The sequence below is a fragment of the Genypterus blacodes genome, unplaced genomic scaffold (genome assembly GCF_046128005.1).
Source record: "Genypterus blacodes isolate CSIRO-AG114 ecotype Tasmania unplaced genomic scaffold, CSIRO-AGI_Gbla_v1 ptg000039l_1, whole genome shotgun sequence".
NCBI classification, from domain to species: domain Eukaryota; kingdom Metazoa; phylum Chordata; class Actinopteri; order Ophidiiformes; family Ophidiidae; genus Genypterus; species Genypterus blacodes.
Genome location: NW_027466852.1, coordinates 5,506,786 through 5,526,116, shown reverse-complemented (window position 1 = coordinate 5,526,116; position 19,331 = coordinate 5,506,786). Strand labels below are relative to the sequence as shown.

Below are 19,331 nucleotides of genomic sequence, written 5' to 3'. Positions count from 1 at the left end.
ACAGAGTGCTAATCCCCAACACCACATTCTTACAGGACGTTACAGATTTGCTGGAGCATTTCCATATTTGTTATCAACACAACATTTTCAGTTTTCCTGATTCTGACTTTGCATGCATGGAGTGCAGTTATGCATCAAAGATAAGAGGAAGGCAGGTGATTTGTGTGTGTGTGTGTGTGTGTGTGTGTGTGTGTGTGTGTGTGTGCACGCGCGCGAGAGAGAGTGTGTGGAGTGTACACATCACTGTACATTTGATGATAAAAAGCCTATACACTTCAGAGAAATAGGGTAAAGATTGAAAAAATATCACAGTTCTCAAGAGTTCAACAATTCTAGAGGCTGACACCATGTGTTTGATGAAATGTGCTGCCTGTTAAAACACTGACCCTGTGTCACCATCGCTGACTGTGTTAAATGACTGATGGCTCACATGTCGGAATACAAGGACAAAACCTGCCTTATGGTTAGATTCTGGCAATAAATAAGCCCTTTTTGATAGTATATATAGTATTGTAGTATATATACATATATATAAGAGAGGGAGGGCGGCAGTAGCTCAGGGGGTAGAGCTTCTGCTTGGGAACCGGAGGGTCGCCGGTTCGAGCCCCTGCCGAGGTGCCCCTGAGCAAGGCACCGAACCCTCAATTGCACCCTCTGCGAAGGGTGGTATGTAATGTAAGTCGCTTTGGATAAAAGCGTCTGCCAAATGATCGTAATGTAATGTAATATAAAGTAACGTATATATTTCAAAGTAAGACAGCGGAGCGCATCATTGGCTCCAACCTCCCCCCGTGCAAGGCATCTATCACACACGATGCATTAGAGAAGTAAGGAAAATCACCAAGGACCACAGCCAACCATCACATGGACTGTTAACCCTTCTGCCATCTGGTAGACGCCACCAGAGCATCCGGGCACAGACCACCAGACTCACAAAGAGTTTCTTCCTCCAGGCCATCAGGCTCCTCAACCAGTGACTTTGCACTCATGCCACTTTACTTTATATTTATTTATTTGAAATAGTTTATACATATGTATATATGTTTTAATCTATTGTTATTAAGTCTGGTCTGCACTTTAATTCCATTACTATAATAGCTATGAAAGTACTTTGCACAAATTTCAAATTGCACAAATTTCAATATGCTGTTGTTGTTCCCACATCACAAGGAATTTCAATATACAGAATGACCCTGTGTTTTACTGTGCAAATGACAATAACCTTGAAATTTAAATTAATATTAAGAGTAATAAATGAAATAATAACAATAAAGAATTATGAAATAGAATAATAAATCTATTGTTAAGACATTCAGCAATAAAATAAAATAGATTATTTTATTAGATTAGATTTAATTAGTTTCATGTTCTCATAATTTCATTATTCTGTTATTAATAGAGTTAGTCTTTAATAAAGTATTTGCTGTTTGGTTCAACAAGATAATTAAAAGGTCCAAAAATTTGATTTAAACTTTGAAATGGTTGAAAATGGCACAGTAAAAGTGTTTGATTTTGTTTCAGTTTATAGCCAGAGTTGCCCTTAACACAACCATATCAGTCATTGTGAGTAACTGGGAAAGCCATTTCAAGGGAAAAATGTGTGTTACCAGCTAATTGTAATGTAGTCTACTGACGTAGTCACTTGTGTATCATTGAAGGAGACTGTGTCAGTCGTGTAAAATGCCTGAATTTTACAACACAAACAAACATTTTAATCTGACCCAATCATATATGCACAATCACTATTCTTCTTCTTCAAATGACAATGTAGTGTTACCATACCTTTTTGTGATTGTCTTCCATGTATAAATTGACAACAAAAAGACACAGATTAATGATCAACAAGTTTAATAATGACTCATCAAGTAAAAATGTTTTGAATTTTGCTTTTTCTACTTGAATACTATATTATTTTGTTGTAATTTTGTTTGACTTAAGATTTATTATCTAAAGATAAAACAGAAATTAACCTCCAGTGAAGCTGTGGTGGTAATGAAAAACTGGAACATTTGTTTGCACTAAACTAACTGCCCAAATCTACTGTATCTTTGATCTACTGACCTGGTGCAGAGTAAATAGTTTTTCGACATTATTTGATTTAGAATTCGCATGAACATTTGTTTACTGGTCTAATCTTCATTGCAATATTCTTGAGGGAGTAGGTTTTGCCTTTCCAGGTTAACCAAATTACTTGGATGTTCTCATATGGGAAGGGAGAGTCAGCAGCATATATGCCGTTGGGGTTTGTGTTGTGGCAGTGGCTGTACCAGAAGCCACCAAGGAATTGCTGAGCACAGTTTTTATCCCACGTATCCTGGTCTTTGTCAAAGGTGGTGAACTTCATGTTGTTATGTTCTGACAAACTGTCCCCTAAAAACACAAAAGAGCAGCATTGAATTGCAATGTAGTGAGCAAAGACTGTGATATTTGTATTTGTATTGGTATTTGTCATTCTGAGATGTTTTGCACATTAATATTTTCATGAAGTGATTCAACATGCAGCTTCTCAGAGGTAATCAAGGCTCTCTGAGCTTTTAGGCAGCCAACATAACAGTTTCCTTTAGTTTGTACGCACATCTGTACTTATGAAGTACTTTGCTTCACTGTCTCCTCCATCATCAGAGGTCCAACTGATCCACCCCATGAAGAAATATATATGCCAATCTAAAATAATAATCAAATACCTAATCCCTCATGCATCAGTATTTAACCCTCAGCTGTTCAAATGAAGACCCTAACACTGATCCTCACCTGCTGATCCTCCGGCATAATTGCCAAGGTGGAGCTGATATCCTGTATTTCCAGAACCAATCACAAAGGAGGAGTACATGGCGTGGCTCTTCTCTCTGTCCCAATCCTCCATGTCCACCCGCAGCTCATTGGTGTTCCTCATTGTTAGCAGGAAGATGTTTTCCAGGCCTGAGAAGACACACAAGGATCTGTTTCATTTCACCTCACTGAGGCCTGTTTCCAGACCATATACACCTTCCTTTGACCAGATGGTGTAAAATCACAAGGCTCTATTTTCCTCCTTAACCCAAGGAAATGCAGTGGGTCAAGTCAGACGTTTCTCTCACTGATATGCCCATGTGCTGTGTTGTTTTTATAGTCACCCTAATGAACTTACCCAGCCAATATTCTCCTGCCACATTCCCAAACCCTTTCTTATAGTGCGCCCAAGGCCTGTAGAAGTTTTCGGTGCCATCCAGCCTCCTCTGAAACACCTGAGAGGGTAGGGTTGAAGAGAGAAAGAGGGATTTGTTGTGTCTTTTATAATGTTTACAGGAGCTCCAACCAGCAGAGCAGAAACAGGATGTGTCATGTAGACCAGAGGCCTTCCTTACAGCGCCTCCCTCAGGTGGACCTAATTATATCTAAAGTGTGGCATAGCTGCTGGTCAGAGAGGTGAAGAGGAGTTGGGAGAATGAATTTGATGTTAATCAACAAACGGACTCTTTTCATGTTTCTGTATGTGGATATTTGTGTTAAAGCTTTACATGTACTGACCGTCCACCGTCCTCCATCAGTGTCCATGTCACAGTAGACATGCAGGGGTGTGGTGGGACCCCCTGGGAAGATGGTGTATACCCCGCTGGAGCTGCTGTTGTCATGACGATATATGTCATCACAGTCGATGGGAACGTAAGACTGTGAGTCAGAGAGGACTGAGGTCACAAGAACCAGAAGAGCTACAAATAATGATCTCTACATGAGAGAGAGAGAGCGAGAGAGAGAGAGAGAGAGAGAGGGAGAGAGGGGGGAGGGAGAGAGAGAGAGAGAGAGAGAGAGAGAGAGAGAGAGAGAGAGAGACCACACAGTTTTTAAAGTACAATTGCACAGTTACTGTTTCTGCAACATCCCCTGGTGAATAGATTCTCTTTCAATTGATATAATATCTACAACTCTCAGATCTTTAGATTCTTCTGGACAATTACATTGTAGTTACAGTCTTATAACAATAATCACAAGATAATTACAGTCCTTGTTCAGTTCCTTGTCTTCCAGTCTCAGAACGATTGCTTGACCCTCATAATCAGGTTAAGCTACAGTGTGAGCAGCACTGTAGCAATACTGTGAGTACTGTAACATAGTTAATACATACTATATTAAAGTAATAACACATGTGGTTTTATAATGCTATAGTCCAAAAATCATCAGCAGATGGCAGTCTGATGAACTTAGTTTAGTCCTTTATATCATCAATCAGTCCACGAGTGTTTCATGATGCTGCTGTGGTTTCAGAACATGTCATTCCCCATCTGTCCACCAGACGTCTCCCTGGAGTATTCTGCTACTGCTCACTCACTCTCTTCTTTCATGTGCCTGCGATTCTCTACAATTTTTCTCAGTCACTTTGGTACATTACAAGTGGAACAGTTAGTGCATTTCTCGAAACAATTGGTACAAACAACACCACACAATGGATCCCCTGCAAAAGCCAGCAACTGGCTGCAAATCTTTAGACAATGATTAAAAATACACAAAGCTGCACTTTTTCTGTATGGTGCCTATACTGAATATATACAGCATATAGACAAACAAGTTACACATTACAATATGACTGCAAGAGAGTGGACATGATGAAAAGACAAGATTGAGTAAGAATCCAAAAATACGTCACTCTGTATACAGTATTTACCTGTATTTATATATATATAGTTTGTACAGCGTGTATCTGTATAATGCATAGGCACATTGTTGCGTTCCTGACTTGTTCTGTGTCTGAGACATTTGAATGATGGAGGACACGGTTGTTCTCCTAACATTGTCTGCACCCTTCGATCAGCCTTAGCCATTGTAAGGCCATGATGGAGAACCTGGTCCACAGTTGTTCTTCCATTGTCAGACACTGTAACACTGTTGTGCTCTGTCTATATGAGCTTGCCAATTAAAGGTTAATGCGATGCACCTCTGAGCTTCACCTCTAGCTTCAAGTCTAGCTTCACCTGAGAGCAATTCATCAATTCAGGACACATTTACAAAGAATTCTATTAGAAATTTATATAAAATATGCTTGAGAGGTTATGAGAGTAAGAAACAGCAAACAATTGTACATGTTCATTTGCATGAATGCGAGAAAGAAGGAGAAATTGCTTTTATGATGTGCACAAGTGACTGGATGATGTGGAGGTTAAACAAGAAGTTTTGAGAATTACAATTCTGAATTGAAAAATGTACCAACGTGACTGAGAAAAACTTTAAAAACATTAGTGACTTCATAACAGTGTGTTAGGGAAGAGATGAGATCAGAGATGAGATCATTCAAGTCACTTTTTTAATTTCAAATGGTATCTTCACTAATCTATTTTAAATGAATAATTGAAAACTAAACTTCTAATACTTGGAGGGTTAATGTGTGATGCATATAGAAATCACTCACACTGCGTTAAAACTTGTACATCATACTGTCAAGGTCCCATATAAGAGCAAGTTGTGACAAGAAATGTTTTCTTCGGCTGTTTCACCAAAGCAGAGAGTGTTTGCTATTATGGCCTAAAGTTTCATAATCTGATTGTATTCTAATGTTATTTCTATCAGTGTTGAGCCGAGCTCTTACCTGCATGATGAGGAGGAAGCTTCACCACTGAGTCTGACTTGTTTGAGACTCTGTCACGGTCAGGCTGTTGCAATACAGTGGTGGTGCAAAAAGAGCCAGTTTATAAAGGGATAAGGCGGATCTACAATGACGCAGTGTGACTGGTATTGATCTGATGTTGTAAAGCATTCACTCACGTGGAGGAGGCGGAGTCCGTGTGATGGGCTGAGACACGAGAAAAGAAAACAAGAACATGAAAAACACATTTTCCCAGATTACTGCAGTGCATCAGCCCAGTGTAGGAAATGAAGGAACTAGATCAATATTCAAGATGGAAGAAGTCTTGTAAATGTGTGTGATGATATAAGAAATAAAACATCTCCAGCGCAGATGAGGAAAGTAACAGCTGGTGTGATTTCTTCAGTGGGTGCATGTCATTCAGTGTTTGGCCCTCAATGACCTTCTTCCACACTGATGCTCTGCTGCCTGACTGATCCTGTAGATTTTGGCAGTAGAGAAGGTTGGCTTCTGGATTGTCTGAGTGTTTGTAAGTCGAGACCTGGGCCTCCTTCCTGGACTACAGTGTATCACTGGGTTCAGACATTAGAAAACTTTGATTTTATATTGTTGGAGCATTAAGATGCTGCAGCAGGGAGGCAGTGGCTCAGTGGGTAGAGCTTCCGCTTGGGAACAGGAGGGTTGCCAGTTCGAGCCCCTGCCGAGGCACCCCTGAGCAAGGCACCGAACCTTCAATTGCTCCCCCTTCTGCGAAGGGTGGTAATGTAATGTAAGTCGCTTTGGATAAAAGCGTCTGCCAAATCGTAGTAATGTAATGTAATGTAATCTAATGCAGCAGAAACCATCTCACTGTCATCAGTGATTACACAAATTTAGAACCGACTTAAAGGCCGTGTCACTACAAATAAGATGACCAATGTAAAGAGCAGCAAACAATGCTTCAATTTAATTATGATTACCACTCAGTTTTCTACATAGCTGCATGTTTTCCCTCGGTGGATTAAATGTTGTACTGTATTAACTCTGCAACATCCTGTTGGGACGGCACTCTAACTCCATAAAGGTCACTTTGTAAGGTACACCAGTTAAAAGTCATGCAATCCAGAACAGCAAGCTTGCCATCAATCCTGCCTTTTCCAAGCCTGTAATGCTTTGTTGGTGCAGAGAAGAAAAAGCTCTTTTCAAAATCACTTTTTGTCACTTATTTTGTGGTGGTTGCTAATATTTGATCCACCCTTTCTTTGCTTTCTTTGCTTAACCACACCCAGGTGTGGTTAAGCATTTTGCCTCAGTGTGCATTCTGAAGTAGCTGGTGCATCTAACTGTCAATTTGAACTTGTGTATTTATTTCTCTTGCAGAGAGACGAGCATTTCCTCTTTATAAGTTGGTCTAGACCCAGAAAAGGTGGTTGCTAAGGAGAACCCGAAAATACTTCAGACCTGAAGAATTGTAGCAACACATGAGTTGAGACTCTACGGACACTTAATGGAACCAGTTACAAATTGTTTTTGGTGGAATAATGGCAACAGAGCTGGGGTGTATCTTGATGTGTTGATGTTTGCAGATGTATGTGTGTGTGTTACTGATCATTTCTGTCTGTTCTTGCACCTCTGCAAAAATTCCCAATCCTCCACCGTTCTTAGCAGAGTTGAAGTCACTGAACTGGGAGGCCAAAGTCTCAAACACATATTTGCTTTCAATGTGTGAGTGTTTGTGAGTGTTTGAACAACAAGTAATTGATGTATAATAATTGCAAAAGAAGATTTCCTTCTGTCTTCTCTGATTGTTCACATGTATAGAAATATATAAAATATATAATATAAATCGAAACAGATTAATTATCAATCAGTTTAATAATGATTCATCAAAGCAAATGTCATGCATTTTATTAGTTCTAATCTAACTGATCCATTAAACAAAGATTGATAATATAATATTTTGTTGTAGATATCCCTCATTAAGACGTCACATTTTGTTTTGTAACAATTTAACAGAAATTAACCTTAATTAACCTGAAGCTGTGGTTGTAATGATTATTGGCTTCAGTGGAAAGAAATCCCATATTTTCATTTGTTTGCACTAAACTAACTGCTCACATCTTTGATCTACTGGCCTGGTGCAGAGTAAATTGTTTTTCAACATTGTTTTTGATTTAGTGTTCACATGGACATTTGTCAACTGGTCTCATCTTCATTGCAATATTCTTAAGGGAGCAATGCACACCTTTCAAGGTGTACCAAGTTACTTGGACAGCCTCATATGGGAGGGGAGAGTCAGCAGCATATATGCCGTTGGGGTTTGTGTTGTGGCAGTTGCTGTACCAGAAGCCACCAAGGAAATGCTGAGCACAGTTTTTATCCCACGCATCCTGGTCTTTGTCAAAGGTGGTGAACTTCATGTTGTTATGTTGTGACAAACTGTCCCCTAAAAACACAACAGAGCAGCATTGAATTGCAATGTAGTGAGCAAAGACTGTGATATTTGTATGGAGGTGATATCATTCTGAGATGTTTTGCACATTAAAACATACATTAAGTGGGTCCAACATGCAGCTTCTCAGAGGTAATCAAGGCTCTCTGAGCTTTTAGGCAGGCAACATAACAGTTTCCTTTAGTTTGTACGCACATCTGTACTTATAAATTACTTTGTTCACTTTCTCCTCCATCATCAAAGGTCCAACTGATCCACCCCATGAAGAAATATATATGCCAATCTAAAATAATAATCAGATTGGCTCATGTCCAGATTGAGAGAAAAAGGAACAAGGGCACATCTGTACTTTCCCTAATGCATCAGTATTTAACCCTCAGCTGTTCAAATGAAGACCCTAACACTGATCCTCACCTGCTGATCCTCCGGCGTAATTGCCAAGGTGGAGCTGATATCCTGTATTTCCAGAACCAATCAAAAAGGAGGAGTACATGGCGTGACTCTTCTCTCTGTCCCAATCCTCCATGTCCACCCGCAGCTCATTGGTGTTCCTCATTGTTAGCAGGAAGATGTTTTCCAGGCCTGAGAAGACACACAAGGATCTGTTTCATGTCACCTCACTGAGGCCTGTTTCCAGACCATATACACCTTCCTTTGACCAGATGGTGTAAAATCACAAGGCTCTATTTTCTTCCTTAACCCAAGGAAATGCAGTGGGTCAAGTCAGACGTTTCTCTCACTGATATGCCCATGTGCTGTGTTGTTTTTATAGTCACCCTAATGAACTTACCCAGCCAATATTCTCCTGCCACATTCCCAAACCCTTTCTTATAGTGCGCCCAAGGCCTGTAGAAGTTTTCGGTGCCATCCAGCCTCCTCTGAAACACCTGAGAGGGTAGGGTTGAAGAGAGAAAGAGGGATTTGTTGTGTCTTTTATAATGTTTACAGGAGCTCCAACCAGCAGAGCAGAAACAGGATGTGTCATGTAGACCAGAGGCCTTCCTTACAGCGCCTCCCTCAGGTGGACCTAATTATATCTAAAGTGTGGCATAGCTGCTGGTCAGAGAGGTGAAGAGGAGTTGGGAGAATGAATTTGATGTTAATCAACAAACGGACTCTTTTCATGTTTCTGTATGTGGATATTTGTGTTAAAGCTTTACATGTACTGACCGTCCACCGTCCTCCATCAGTGTCCATGTCACAGTAGACATGCAGGGGTGTGGTGGGACCCCCTGGGAAGATGGTGTATACCCCGCTGGAGCTGCTGTTGTCACGGCGATATATGTCATCACAGTCGACAGGAATGTAAGACTGTGAGTCACAGAGGACTGAGGTCACAAAGACCAGGAGAGCTACAAATAATGATCTCTACATCAGCATGACAGAGAGAGAGAGAGAGATAGAGAGAGAGAGAGAGGGAGGGAGGGAAAGAGAGGGACAGAGAGAGGGAGTATAACTACCACACAGTATTTGAAGTACAATTGCTCAGTGACTGGTTACGCAACTTCCCATGGTGAATTTATTCCCTTCAGTTGATATATATGGCTACAACTCTCAGATCTTTAGGTTCTTCTGGATTATTACATTGTAGTTACAGTCTTATAACAATAATAAGAGATAATTACAGTCCTTGTTCAGTTCCTTGACTTTCATTCTGGGGTTTGCTTGGCCCTCATAATCAGGTTAAGCTACAGTATAAGCAGCACTGTAGCAATACTGTGAATACTGTTACATAGTTAATACATACTATATTAAAGTGATAAGACATGTGGTTGTATGTGCTATAGTCCTAAAAACTAATTTCAAAAATCCACAGCGAAACAGACTGCAGACAGCAGATGGCAGTCTAATGATTAATATGGTTAGTTTTTATATAATGAATCAGTCCATTAGCATTCAGAACATGTCATTCCCCACCTGTCCACCAGGTGTCTCCCTGGAGTACTTTGTTACTGCTCGCTCACTCCCTCTTTCCATGTGCCTGCCTGACTATTCTCTAGTTTTTCTCAGGGGCTTTAGTCTATTTCTCAAATGGCACATTGTTGGGTTCCTGACTTGTTCTGTCTCTGAGACACTTAAATGATGAAGGACACGATTTTTCTCCTAACATTGTCTGCACCCTTCGATCAGCCACTGCTGTTGTAAGGCCATGATGGAGAGCCTGGTCCACAGTTGTGGCCCTTACTTCATGGGGAATGGGGAATGTCCTTACTTCATGGGGAATGTGTCTATGTCCTCTTCTACCTCTTCCTCTGTTTTGTCTCGTTACCCTTCCACCACACAGACTCACTCCTCTTCTTCTTCTTCCTGGCTGTTGGTCCCTTTCATGTCCTTGTTGTTCTTCCATTGTCAGACACTGTAACACTGTTGTGCTCTGTCTATATGAGCTTGCCAATTTAAAGATTCATGAGATGCATCTCTGAGCTTTTGTAGGAACCTTGATCATTGCCATCATACTCACTTCATCACAGTGCCTTGGTAGAAGTGATGAGATCATTCAAGTCACTTTCAATTTGAAATGGACTCTTAACTGATTGATTTTAAATGAATAATTGAAAACTACTCTCCATATGACAGCTGTTATATGGAGTTACAGAACAAAACAGTGCTATAGGTCATTCAGAAGTACTAGATCATCATAGACATCAATGTTTGCTATTTCGGCCTAAAATATCACATTTGATCATTTTTCTAATATAATTTTTATCATTGTCCAGGACGTAGCCGAGCTCTCACCTGCATCATGAGGAGGAAGCTTCACCACTGAGTCTGACTCTGTCGCGGTCAGGCTGTTGTGATACAGTAGTGGTCCGGAATAGGCCAGTTTATAAAGGAATTAAGGCGGATCTACAATGATGCAGCTTGACTGGTATTAATCTGATTTGGTAAAGCATTCATTCACATGGAGGAGGCGGAGTCTGTGTGACGGGATGAGACACGTGAAAAGTAAACAGGTACATGAAAAACACATTTTCCCAGATTACTGCAGTGGATCAGCCCATTTAAGAAAGTAGTGTAAAGTAATCATAATGATAATTTCATAATTTCCTATCAAATCTCCAAAAGTTGGAGGTATATCCCCCCCACATACACACACAGAAGAAATCCTATCCACTGCATGTACAGCATGGATACTTTTCTGATTTTCAGGTCAGTTGAAGGAACACATGAACAACTGCAGGTTAAGAATATTCACCAACCCTTTACACAGTGTCAGAAACTCAAAGAGTGACAACTTTTGCGTTCATCCCCATTGGGGAACATCTGGAAAAATGAATTTAGATGTTTGTGTTACAACAGCATCGTGTCTAACCCCTCCTGGAGGAAGGTTGTTTGGTTGTGTTTTGTCACTACTACCAGAACCACTGTTCACTTAGTCTAAGCACTATGTGGTTCATCTGTGTTGAACTGGTGTGGACTGGATCTTACAAAACTCGGAGACTGCATTATGATACACTGAAGTAAACCTAACAAATCACAAGTTTGTGCTCTTCCTTAGTGTATTTCCTAATTTCCTTATTTCAAATGTGAGAGGACTCCTGGAACTCAGGGCGGAAGGTAAAGACTATTCTGGGACTCTGACCTCCAGCTCAATGATGAGAGGGTGGAGAAGTGGGAGCCATGACGCCTGAGAACCAGCGGCTCGCTCACCACTGTCATCCAAAAAACCGCGTGGCTGTTGCTTGGGAAGTGACATTTTGGTGAGTGTTATTCAGAAAAAGTAGATTCTCAATCACCTGAAGGTGGATTGTGTCAGACGTGTCACAAGGCAGGTTCTGGGAACGGCTGCAGAATGTAGGAAGCTTCAGGTCTGGGACACTTTGAACAGTACTGGAAAGTTGAGTTGGGAACTCAGCATGTGGCATTCGGTCATAACTGATTAACTGATGTGTTATCCTTTTCATGGAAAAAAAAGTGAAAAGTAGACATCTGTCTATTTTAGATGCAAGTTCTGTAAGAATAAAGTCCAAGGATATAAATCTGCAGTAAAATAAATTTGTAAGAATAAAGGGTAAGGATAAAAACTTTGTGGTTTCACTATGACAAATGATTCTGAGGTCCTATGAAATGAAATGAAATGAAATGAAATGAAATTGTGAAGAATAAAAACCAAAGCTCTAAAAGTCTGAGATGAGTTCAAGTAACACAAAAGGAAAAATGTCAAAGATATCATTGACCTCATCTGATCTCCACTAATATTCAGTGTATGGTTACCAATTATAGCAAACAAAGCACTGACCATCTCAGCATGTGGATTCAGGAGTTTGGATTTACAAGTACTTGAAGTTTCAGCCTAAGAAAACTTCAAATCTTAAAAATAAAATGAAAAGAAAAACAAAACAAAGCCATTCAAGGCAGATTGGAAAGCACATGCATGTTAGTTACAAGAAGCGCATGTACCTCAGGGATAGAAAATGCAAGGTTCACTCATCTTTTTGTCTCACTGCTCAGACTCAGAATGCCGGATCTGGATCTGGACTTGGCTCCACCAAGATGACAGCCAGCACCAGCACAACGAGCGCTCCAGATTGGCACCAGCGATTCTATGCAGCATGGGAGAATCCATGCGACATCATCGGCGCCAGACCAGAAATCCGTGATATGATGAAACCTGACTGTGTCCCATGAGACTGTGTTGCTATGTGTGTTGAAGGATATCTGAATGAAAAGAAGAAGAGACAACCTGACGCCTGTCAGTTGTCTGTGCAACAGGAGTTGTCGTGGTTGTGGTCACAAACGCAGAGGTCAAGGAGGATCCTCAGGAAAGTCAGAGACTTGTTTCAAGTGTGGCAAAATGAGACATTGGGCAAGAGATTGTCTTCTGAGAGTGGAACCCCACAGGCTGATTGATTGATCAAGGAGCTGTGGACAGTGAAGGGTTCTGGTTCTGACACAGAGACGGGGCAGAGAGGTCAACCTACCCTTCAAACACACCAGAACACCAAAAACACACACATCACACAGACAAATAATACACACCGACACACACACACACACGCACACACACACGCACACGCACACGCACACGCACACGCACACGCACACGCACAAACAAACAAATACTTTTAGAGGCAATTGAACAAATTCAATACAGAAAGCACAGAAAACAGCAAAGAATACTCATTAAACTCATTAAACATTACATATTCACATGAAGCAGTTGACAATCACTGCATGTGGTACAAATATCCTGTTCTTTTGGTAGATCCGTTACCTTAATTACAGAAAGACACCCAGTTATTTTGTAATGTCTTGAGGAAGTGGGGGGAAGAATAAAGCTGATGGGAAGGCCTTTTGCTTTTTGGGTATTGTTTTGACTAGAAACAACCTTTTTAAATAAATATGACAGACAAAACAGATTTAACTTATGCATTCCAGAGGAAAATTCTTAATTCTAGCTTTGACTCCGTTCTCATACAAGGAGGCTGAAACACACACACACACACAAACAGATCCTAACATTAATTTTCACCCTGAAGATATAAAAGGTGCACGGTGTAAAATAAAATAGATCAATAAATATAGACGGAGCTGTTGAGCTCATTCCAGAAAGTAAATACAATACAATACAATAGAGTGAAAGAGCCAACCAATATCCAATATCTACTATAAAAGGAAGTAGCTGAGGTCATTAAACCAGTGTTTAAATTCCTCCTTGATGGAAATCAAAAAGGGATGATGAAATATTTCCCATTTGGACACCAATTTTTCCTGTTAAAAAGGTCAGAGATGTTGGCCAGCCAGGAATTTTTTTCTGGTTCTCCAAGAATAAATGCTGCAGTCCAAGCGTGCCCCAACTTGTTCTCCCAGGCCAGGGAGACCAAGCCACACAATTGCCAAATGCAGACTGTGAATTGCTTATGATCGGCTCAGCATCAAGCGATCCCGTTCCAGGTAAAAACATGGCAGGTTTTGCATTTATGACTTTCCATGACACATACCTTATAGAGGAAGACACTTTATTAGGTCAAATCACAATACCTCAAACTGAAATTTGTCTTGCATGCCCCTTTTACACACACACACACACACACACACACACACACACGCACACACACGCATCAGAGAGGGGTCAGCGCAGGGCAGCCATGATACGGCGCCCGTGGAACAGTTTTGCTCAAGGGCACCTCTGTAGTGCAAACTGCAAACCCACTCCCATTTAATTAGCTGTACTGACCGAATTTGCAAAAGGCAAAACTGCACAGACAGTAGATGTGCTTGGGGAATGGTGTACTTGAGGCACACATGACCAATTTTGACCCAATTTCACAGGGAAATGCCAGAGTTGACACAGCTGCTAAGACAAGCAGCAAAACACAAGATATCTCAATGTTTTACTATTTATAACTCCTCATTGACATCCACAGCTGACTTACAGAAGCAGCAATCCAGAGCGACTCAGGACGAGAAAGCTGCCTGGAGGAAAGCAGTTTGTAAAGTTATTGACAAGGGTTTGGTATGGACCAAATAGAAAACAGGTTTGCATAACTGCTCCCTCATTTTGCTAAGTTGACACATGGCAAAGATCACGTGTCATACAGGGGCATGATGAGTGAAGTACAGTACAGAGGTACTGGAGGGATTCTCTAACCTCTCAAACACATTATTTATTTATCATCCAGCTCGTGGTGGCACAGTGGGGAGGGAAAACCTTCTCCCCTCCACCGACAAACAATGTGAAGATGTTCTATGTGCTTATTGACATACACACAGGTGAAAGCACCTTTTCCAAGCCTGTAATGTTTTGCCTGTAATTGTTTTTTAAAATCTTATTTTGTGGTGGTTGCTAATATTTGATCCACACTTTCTTTGTGGTATCAGGGTGTGGTTAAGTATTTTGTCTCTGTGAGCGTTCTGAAGTAGCTGGTGCATCTAACTGTCAATTTGCACTTGTATATTTATTTCTCTTGCAGAGACGAGCATTTCCTCTTTATCAGTTGGGCTGGACCCAGAAAAGTTTGTTGCTAAGGAGAACCAGAAAATACTTAAGACCCGAACTAGGAATTGTGGCGACACATGCAGATATGTATGTATGTGTGTGTGTGTGTGTGTGTGTGTGTGTGTGTGTTTGTGTGTGTGTGTGTGTGTGTGTGTGTGTGTTTCTGATCAGTTCTGTTTGTTTGTACACCTCTGCAAACAATCCCAGCTCTCCACCGTTCTTAGCAGAGCTAAAGTCACTGAGCTGGGAGGCTAACGTCTCAAAATGTTTTATGTATGATAATTGCAAAAGAAGATTTCCTTTTGCATTTCTGATTGTCCTCATGTACAAAAATGATAAATTTCAAAAGTTTATTAATGATTCATCAAGTGAAAATGTCATAGATTTTACAAGTTTTACTTCATCTCAATGATTAATAAATTGAATATATAATCTAAGAATCTGAAGCTGTGGTTGTAATGATTATTGGAAAGTCCTCAGTGGAAAGAAATCCCATATTTTCATTTGTTTGCACTAAACTAACTGCTCACATCTTTGATCTACTGGCCTGGTGCAGAGTAAATAGTTTTTCAACATTATTTGATTTAGTGTTCACATGGACATTTGTCTACTGGTCTCATCTTCATTGCAATATTCTTAAGGGAGCAATACACACCTTTCCAGGTGTACCAAGTTACTTGGACAGCCTCATATGGGATGGCATAGTCAGCAATATATATGCCGTTGGGGTTTGTGTGGTGGCAGGCGTTGTACCAGAAGCCACCCATGTAATACTGAGCACAGTTTTTATCCGACTGATCCTGGTCTTTGTCAAAGGTGGTGAACTTCATGTTGTTATGTTCTGACAAACTGTCCCCTAAAAACACAAAAGAGCAGCATTGAATTGCAATGTAGTGAGCAAAGACTGTGATATTTGTATTTGTATTGGTATTTGTCATTCTGAGATGTTTTGCACATTAATATTTTCATGAAGTGATTCAACATGCAGCTTCTCAGAGGTAATCAAGGCTCTCTGAGCTTTTAGGCAGCCAACATAACAGTTTCCTTTAGTTTGTACGCACATCTGTACTTATGAAGTACTTTGCTTCACTGTCTCCTCCATCATCAGAGGTCCAACTGATCCACCCCATGAAGAAATATATATGCCAATCTAAAATAATAATCAAATACCTAATCCCTCATGCATCAGTATTTAACCCTCAGCTGTTCAAATGAAGACCCTAACACTGATCCTCACCTGCTGATCCTCCGGCATAATTGCCAAGGTGGAGCTGATATCCTGTATTTCCAGAACCAATCAAAAAGGAGGAGTACATGGCGTGGCTCTTCTTTTTGTCCCAATCCTCCATGTCCACCCGCAGCTCATTGGTGTTCCTCATTGTTAGCAGGAAGATGTTTTCCAGGCCTGAGAAGACACACAAGGATCTGTTTCATGTCACCTCACTGAGGCCTGTTTCCAGACCATATACACCTGCCTCTGACCAGATGGTGTAAAATCACAAGTCTCTATTTTCCTCCTTAACCCAAGGAAATGCAGTGGGTCAAGTCAGACGTTTCTCTCACTGATATGCCCATGTGCTGTGTTGTTTTTATAGTCACCCTAATGAACTTACCCAGCCAATATTCTCCTGCCACATTCCCAAACCCTTTCTTATAGTGCGCCCAAGGCCTGTAGAAGTTTTCGGTGCCATCCAACCTCCTCTGAAACACCTGAGAGGGTAGGGTTGAAGAGAGAAAGAGGGATTTGTTATGTCTTTTATAATGTTTACAGGAGCTCCAACCAGCAGAGCAGAAACAGGATGTGTCATGTAGACCAGAGGCCTTCCTTACAGCGCCTCCCTCAGGTGGACCTAATTATATCTAAAGTGTGGCATAGCTGCTGGTCAGAGAGGTGAAGAGGAGTTGGGAGAATGAATTTGATGTTAATCAACAAACAGACTCTTTTCATGTTTCTGTATGTGGATATTTGTGTTAAAGCTTTACATGTACTGACCGTCCACCGTCCTCCATCAGTGTCCATGTCACAGTAGACATGCAGGGGTGTGGTGGGACCCCCTGGGAAGATGGTGTATACCCCGCTGGAGCTGCTGTTGTCACGACGATATATGTCATCACAGTCGATGGGAATGTAAGACTGTGAGTCAGAGAGGACTGAGGTCACAAGAACCAGAAGAGCTACAAATAATGATCTCTACATCAGCATGACAGAGAGAGAGAGAGAGAGAGAGAGAGAGAGAGAGAGAGAGAGAGAGAGAGAGAGAGAGAGAGAGAGAATATAATTAACACACAGTGCTTGAAGTACAATTTGCACAGTGACTGTTTTACGCAACATCCCATGGTGAATTTATTCCCTTCAGTTGATATACAGAATATGGTTAACAACTCTCAGATCATTAGGTTCTTCTGGATAATTACATTGTAGTTACAGTCTTATAACAATAATCACAGTCCTTGCTTGGTTCCTTGTCTTTCAGTCTCAGAACGATTGCTTGACCCTCATAATCAAGTGAAGCTACAGTTTCAGCAGCACTGTAGCAATACTGTGAGTACTGTGACATCAATGCATACTATATTTAAGTAATACGACATGTGATTTCATAATGCTATAGTCCTTAAAATAACTGTTTTATCCACAGCGAAACAGACTCCAGACAGCAGATGGCAGAATTATATGTTTAGTCCTTTATATCATCAATCAGTCCATCATGTTGCTGTCGTTTCAGAACACGTCATTCCCCACCTGTCCACCAGGCGTCTCCCTGGAGTATTCTGTTACTGCTCGCTCACTTCTTTGATGTGCCTGCCTGCCTTTATTCTAGTTTTTCTCAGTCACTTTGGTACATTTCCCAAATCATCCTCAACATTTGCAAAACAGTAAGTAAGGCTATTACTACTACTATTACTTACTACTAAAAAAAAGGCTATTCAACAAAGAATGTGCATAAGAGGCTGGATGATGTCAAGGTTGAACAAGTTTTGAGAATTTCAATTCTTATCGGAAAAATTAGTTATTCTTCACTTCATCCCAGTGTGTTAGTGAAGAGATGAGACCCTTCAAGTCACTTTCTTAATTTCGAATGGTATCTTCACTGATCTATTTTTAATGAATAATTGAAAACTACTCTTCCTATGACAGCTGTAATATTTGACTAAAAGGCAAATGCCATTGTAATATCATTTCTAAAACTTGGAGGGTTAATGTGTGATGCATATAGATATCACTCAGAGCCACTTTAACAGATCCAAACAGTGCTGTAGGTCAATCAGGCGTTGCTATTATGGTCTAAAATATCAAAATTTGATTGTAAACTAATGTTATTTCTATCAGTGTCGAGCCGAGCTCTTACCTGCATGATGAGGAGGAAGCTTCACCTCTGAGTCTGACTTGTTTGAGACTCTGTCACGGTCAGGCTGTTGCAATACAGTGGTGTTCTGAAAAAGGCCAGATTATAAAGGAATAAGGCGGATCTACAATGATGCAGCTTGACTGGTATTAATCTGATGTTGTAAAGCATTCACTCACGTGGAGGAGGTTGAGTCAGTGTGGTCGGTTGAGACACGTGAAAAGAAAACAGGAACATTTGTCCAGATTTCTGCAGTGCATCAGCCAAATTTAGGAAATGAAGTAACTGAAAGATTTTCATAATTTCCTATAAAACATCCAAAATTGGAAGTTGTTTTCCCAATGCATGTACATCATGTTTCTTATTTTCAGGTCAGTTGAAGGAACACAGGCTCCTTTGCAGGCCACCTTTCTAGACCCAGAAAAGGTGATCCACCCCCACCTTTTCTGGGTCCAGAGTCTAGACTCTAGACTCTAGACCCAGAAAAGGTGGTTGCTAAGGAGAACACGAAAATACTTAAGACCTGAAAAATTGTGGCCACACATGAGTGGCAGTGTAATATTCTACACTTGCACTAAAGTGGTAGACATGTGGGCCGGGTGTCCATAAAGCACCCTGACTCCACGGACACCTAATGGAACCAGTTACAAATTGTTTTCGGTGGAATAATGGCAACAAAGTGTGTATCTTGATGTGTTAATATTTGCAGATGTGTGTGTGTGTGTGTGTGTGTGTGTGTGTGTGTGTTTCTGATCCTTTTTGTCTGTTTGTGCACCTCTACACAAAATCCCAACCCTCCACCGTTCTTAGCAGAGCTGAAGTCACTGAAATGGGAAGCCAAAGTCTCAAAGTTCTCTTGTCCAGACTTGATCTGTTCTGTGTTCCAAACACAAAGCAGGGAGGAACAACGCGTGGAAGTGTTGGTCAGGACAATGTTAGCCAAATGGCTAATAAGGCTACAGCCTTAATGAACAGAGTCTAAAGGAGAGAGTGTGTGCAACCTGTGTCCAAAGAAGCCAAAAGGTAACAATGTAGACACAATGTAGGGTGTAAATAATTTGA

At 40.8% G+C, this 19,331-nt stretch overlaps 3 protein-coding genes across 3 annotated transcripts; all 3 read right to left on the bottom strand.

Moving 5' to 3' along the window:
* Nucleotides 1–1,831: 1,831 nt before the first annotated feature.
* On the bottom strand, nucleotides 1,832–5,701 carry LOC142996979 (microfibril-associated glycoprotein 4-like). The gene is made up of 5 exons (XM_076148121.1): nucleotides 5,558–5,701; nucleotides 3,508–3,705; nucleotides 3,128–3,224; nucleotides 2,752–2,919; nucleotides 1,832–2,370 (listed from the first exon to the last, which is right to left on the bottom strand). The coding sequence occupies exons 1-5, from the start codon at nucleotides 5,561–5,563 to the stop codon at nucleotides 2,099–2,101; spliced, it is 741 nt and encodes a 246-aa protein (XP_076004236.1). The 5' UTR covers nucleotides 5,564–5,701; the 3' UTR covers nucleotides 1,832–2,098.
* A 1,710-nt stretch (nucleotides 5,702–7,411) lies between these two features.
* LOC142996652 (microfibril-associated glycoprotein 4-like) lies at nucleotides 7,412–10,760 on the bottom strand. The gene is made up of 5 exons (XM_076147650.1): nucleotides 10,722–10,760; nucleotides 9,156–9,353; nucleotides 8,776–8,872; nucleotides 8,400–8,567; nucleotides 7,412–7,979 (listed from the first exon to the last, which is right to left on the bottom strand). Exons 1-5 carry the CDS (start codon nucleotides 10,728–10,730, stop codon nucleotides 7,708–7,710), a joined length of 744 nt encoding a protein of 247 aa, XP_076003765.1. The 5' UTR covers nucleotides 10,731–10,760; the 3' UTR covers nucleotides 7,412–7,707.
* Nucleotides 10,761–15,261: 4,501 nt separating this feature from the next.
* On the bottom strand, nucleotides 15,262–18,410 carry LOC142996965 (microfibril-associated glycoprotein 4-like). Its single transcript, XM_076148102.1, has 5 exons — nucleotides 18,273–18,410; nucleotides 16,919–17,116; nucleotides 16,539–16,635; nucleotides 16,163–16,330; nucleotides 15,262–15,781 (listed from the first exon to the last, which is right to left on the bottom strand). The coding sequence occupies exons 1-5, from the start codon at nucleotides 18,276–18,278 to the stop codon at nucleotides 15,510–15,512; spliced, it is 741 nt and encodes a 246-aa protein (XP_076004217.1). The 5' UTR covers nucleotides 18,279–18,410; the 3' UTR covers nucleotides 15,262–15,509.
* Between the last annotated feature and the right edge of the window lie 921 nt (nucleotides 18,411–19,331).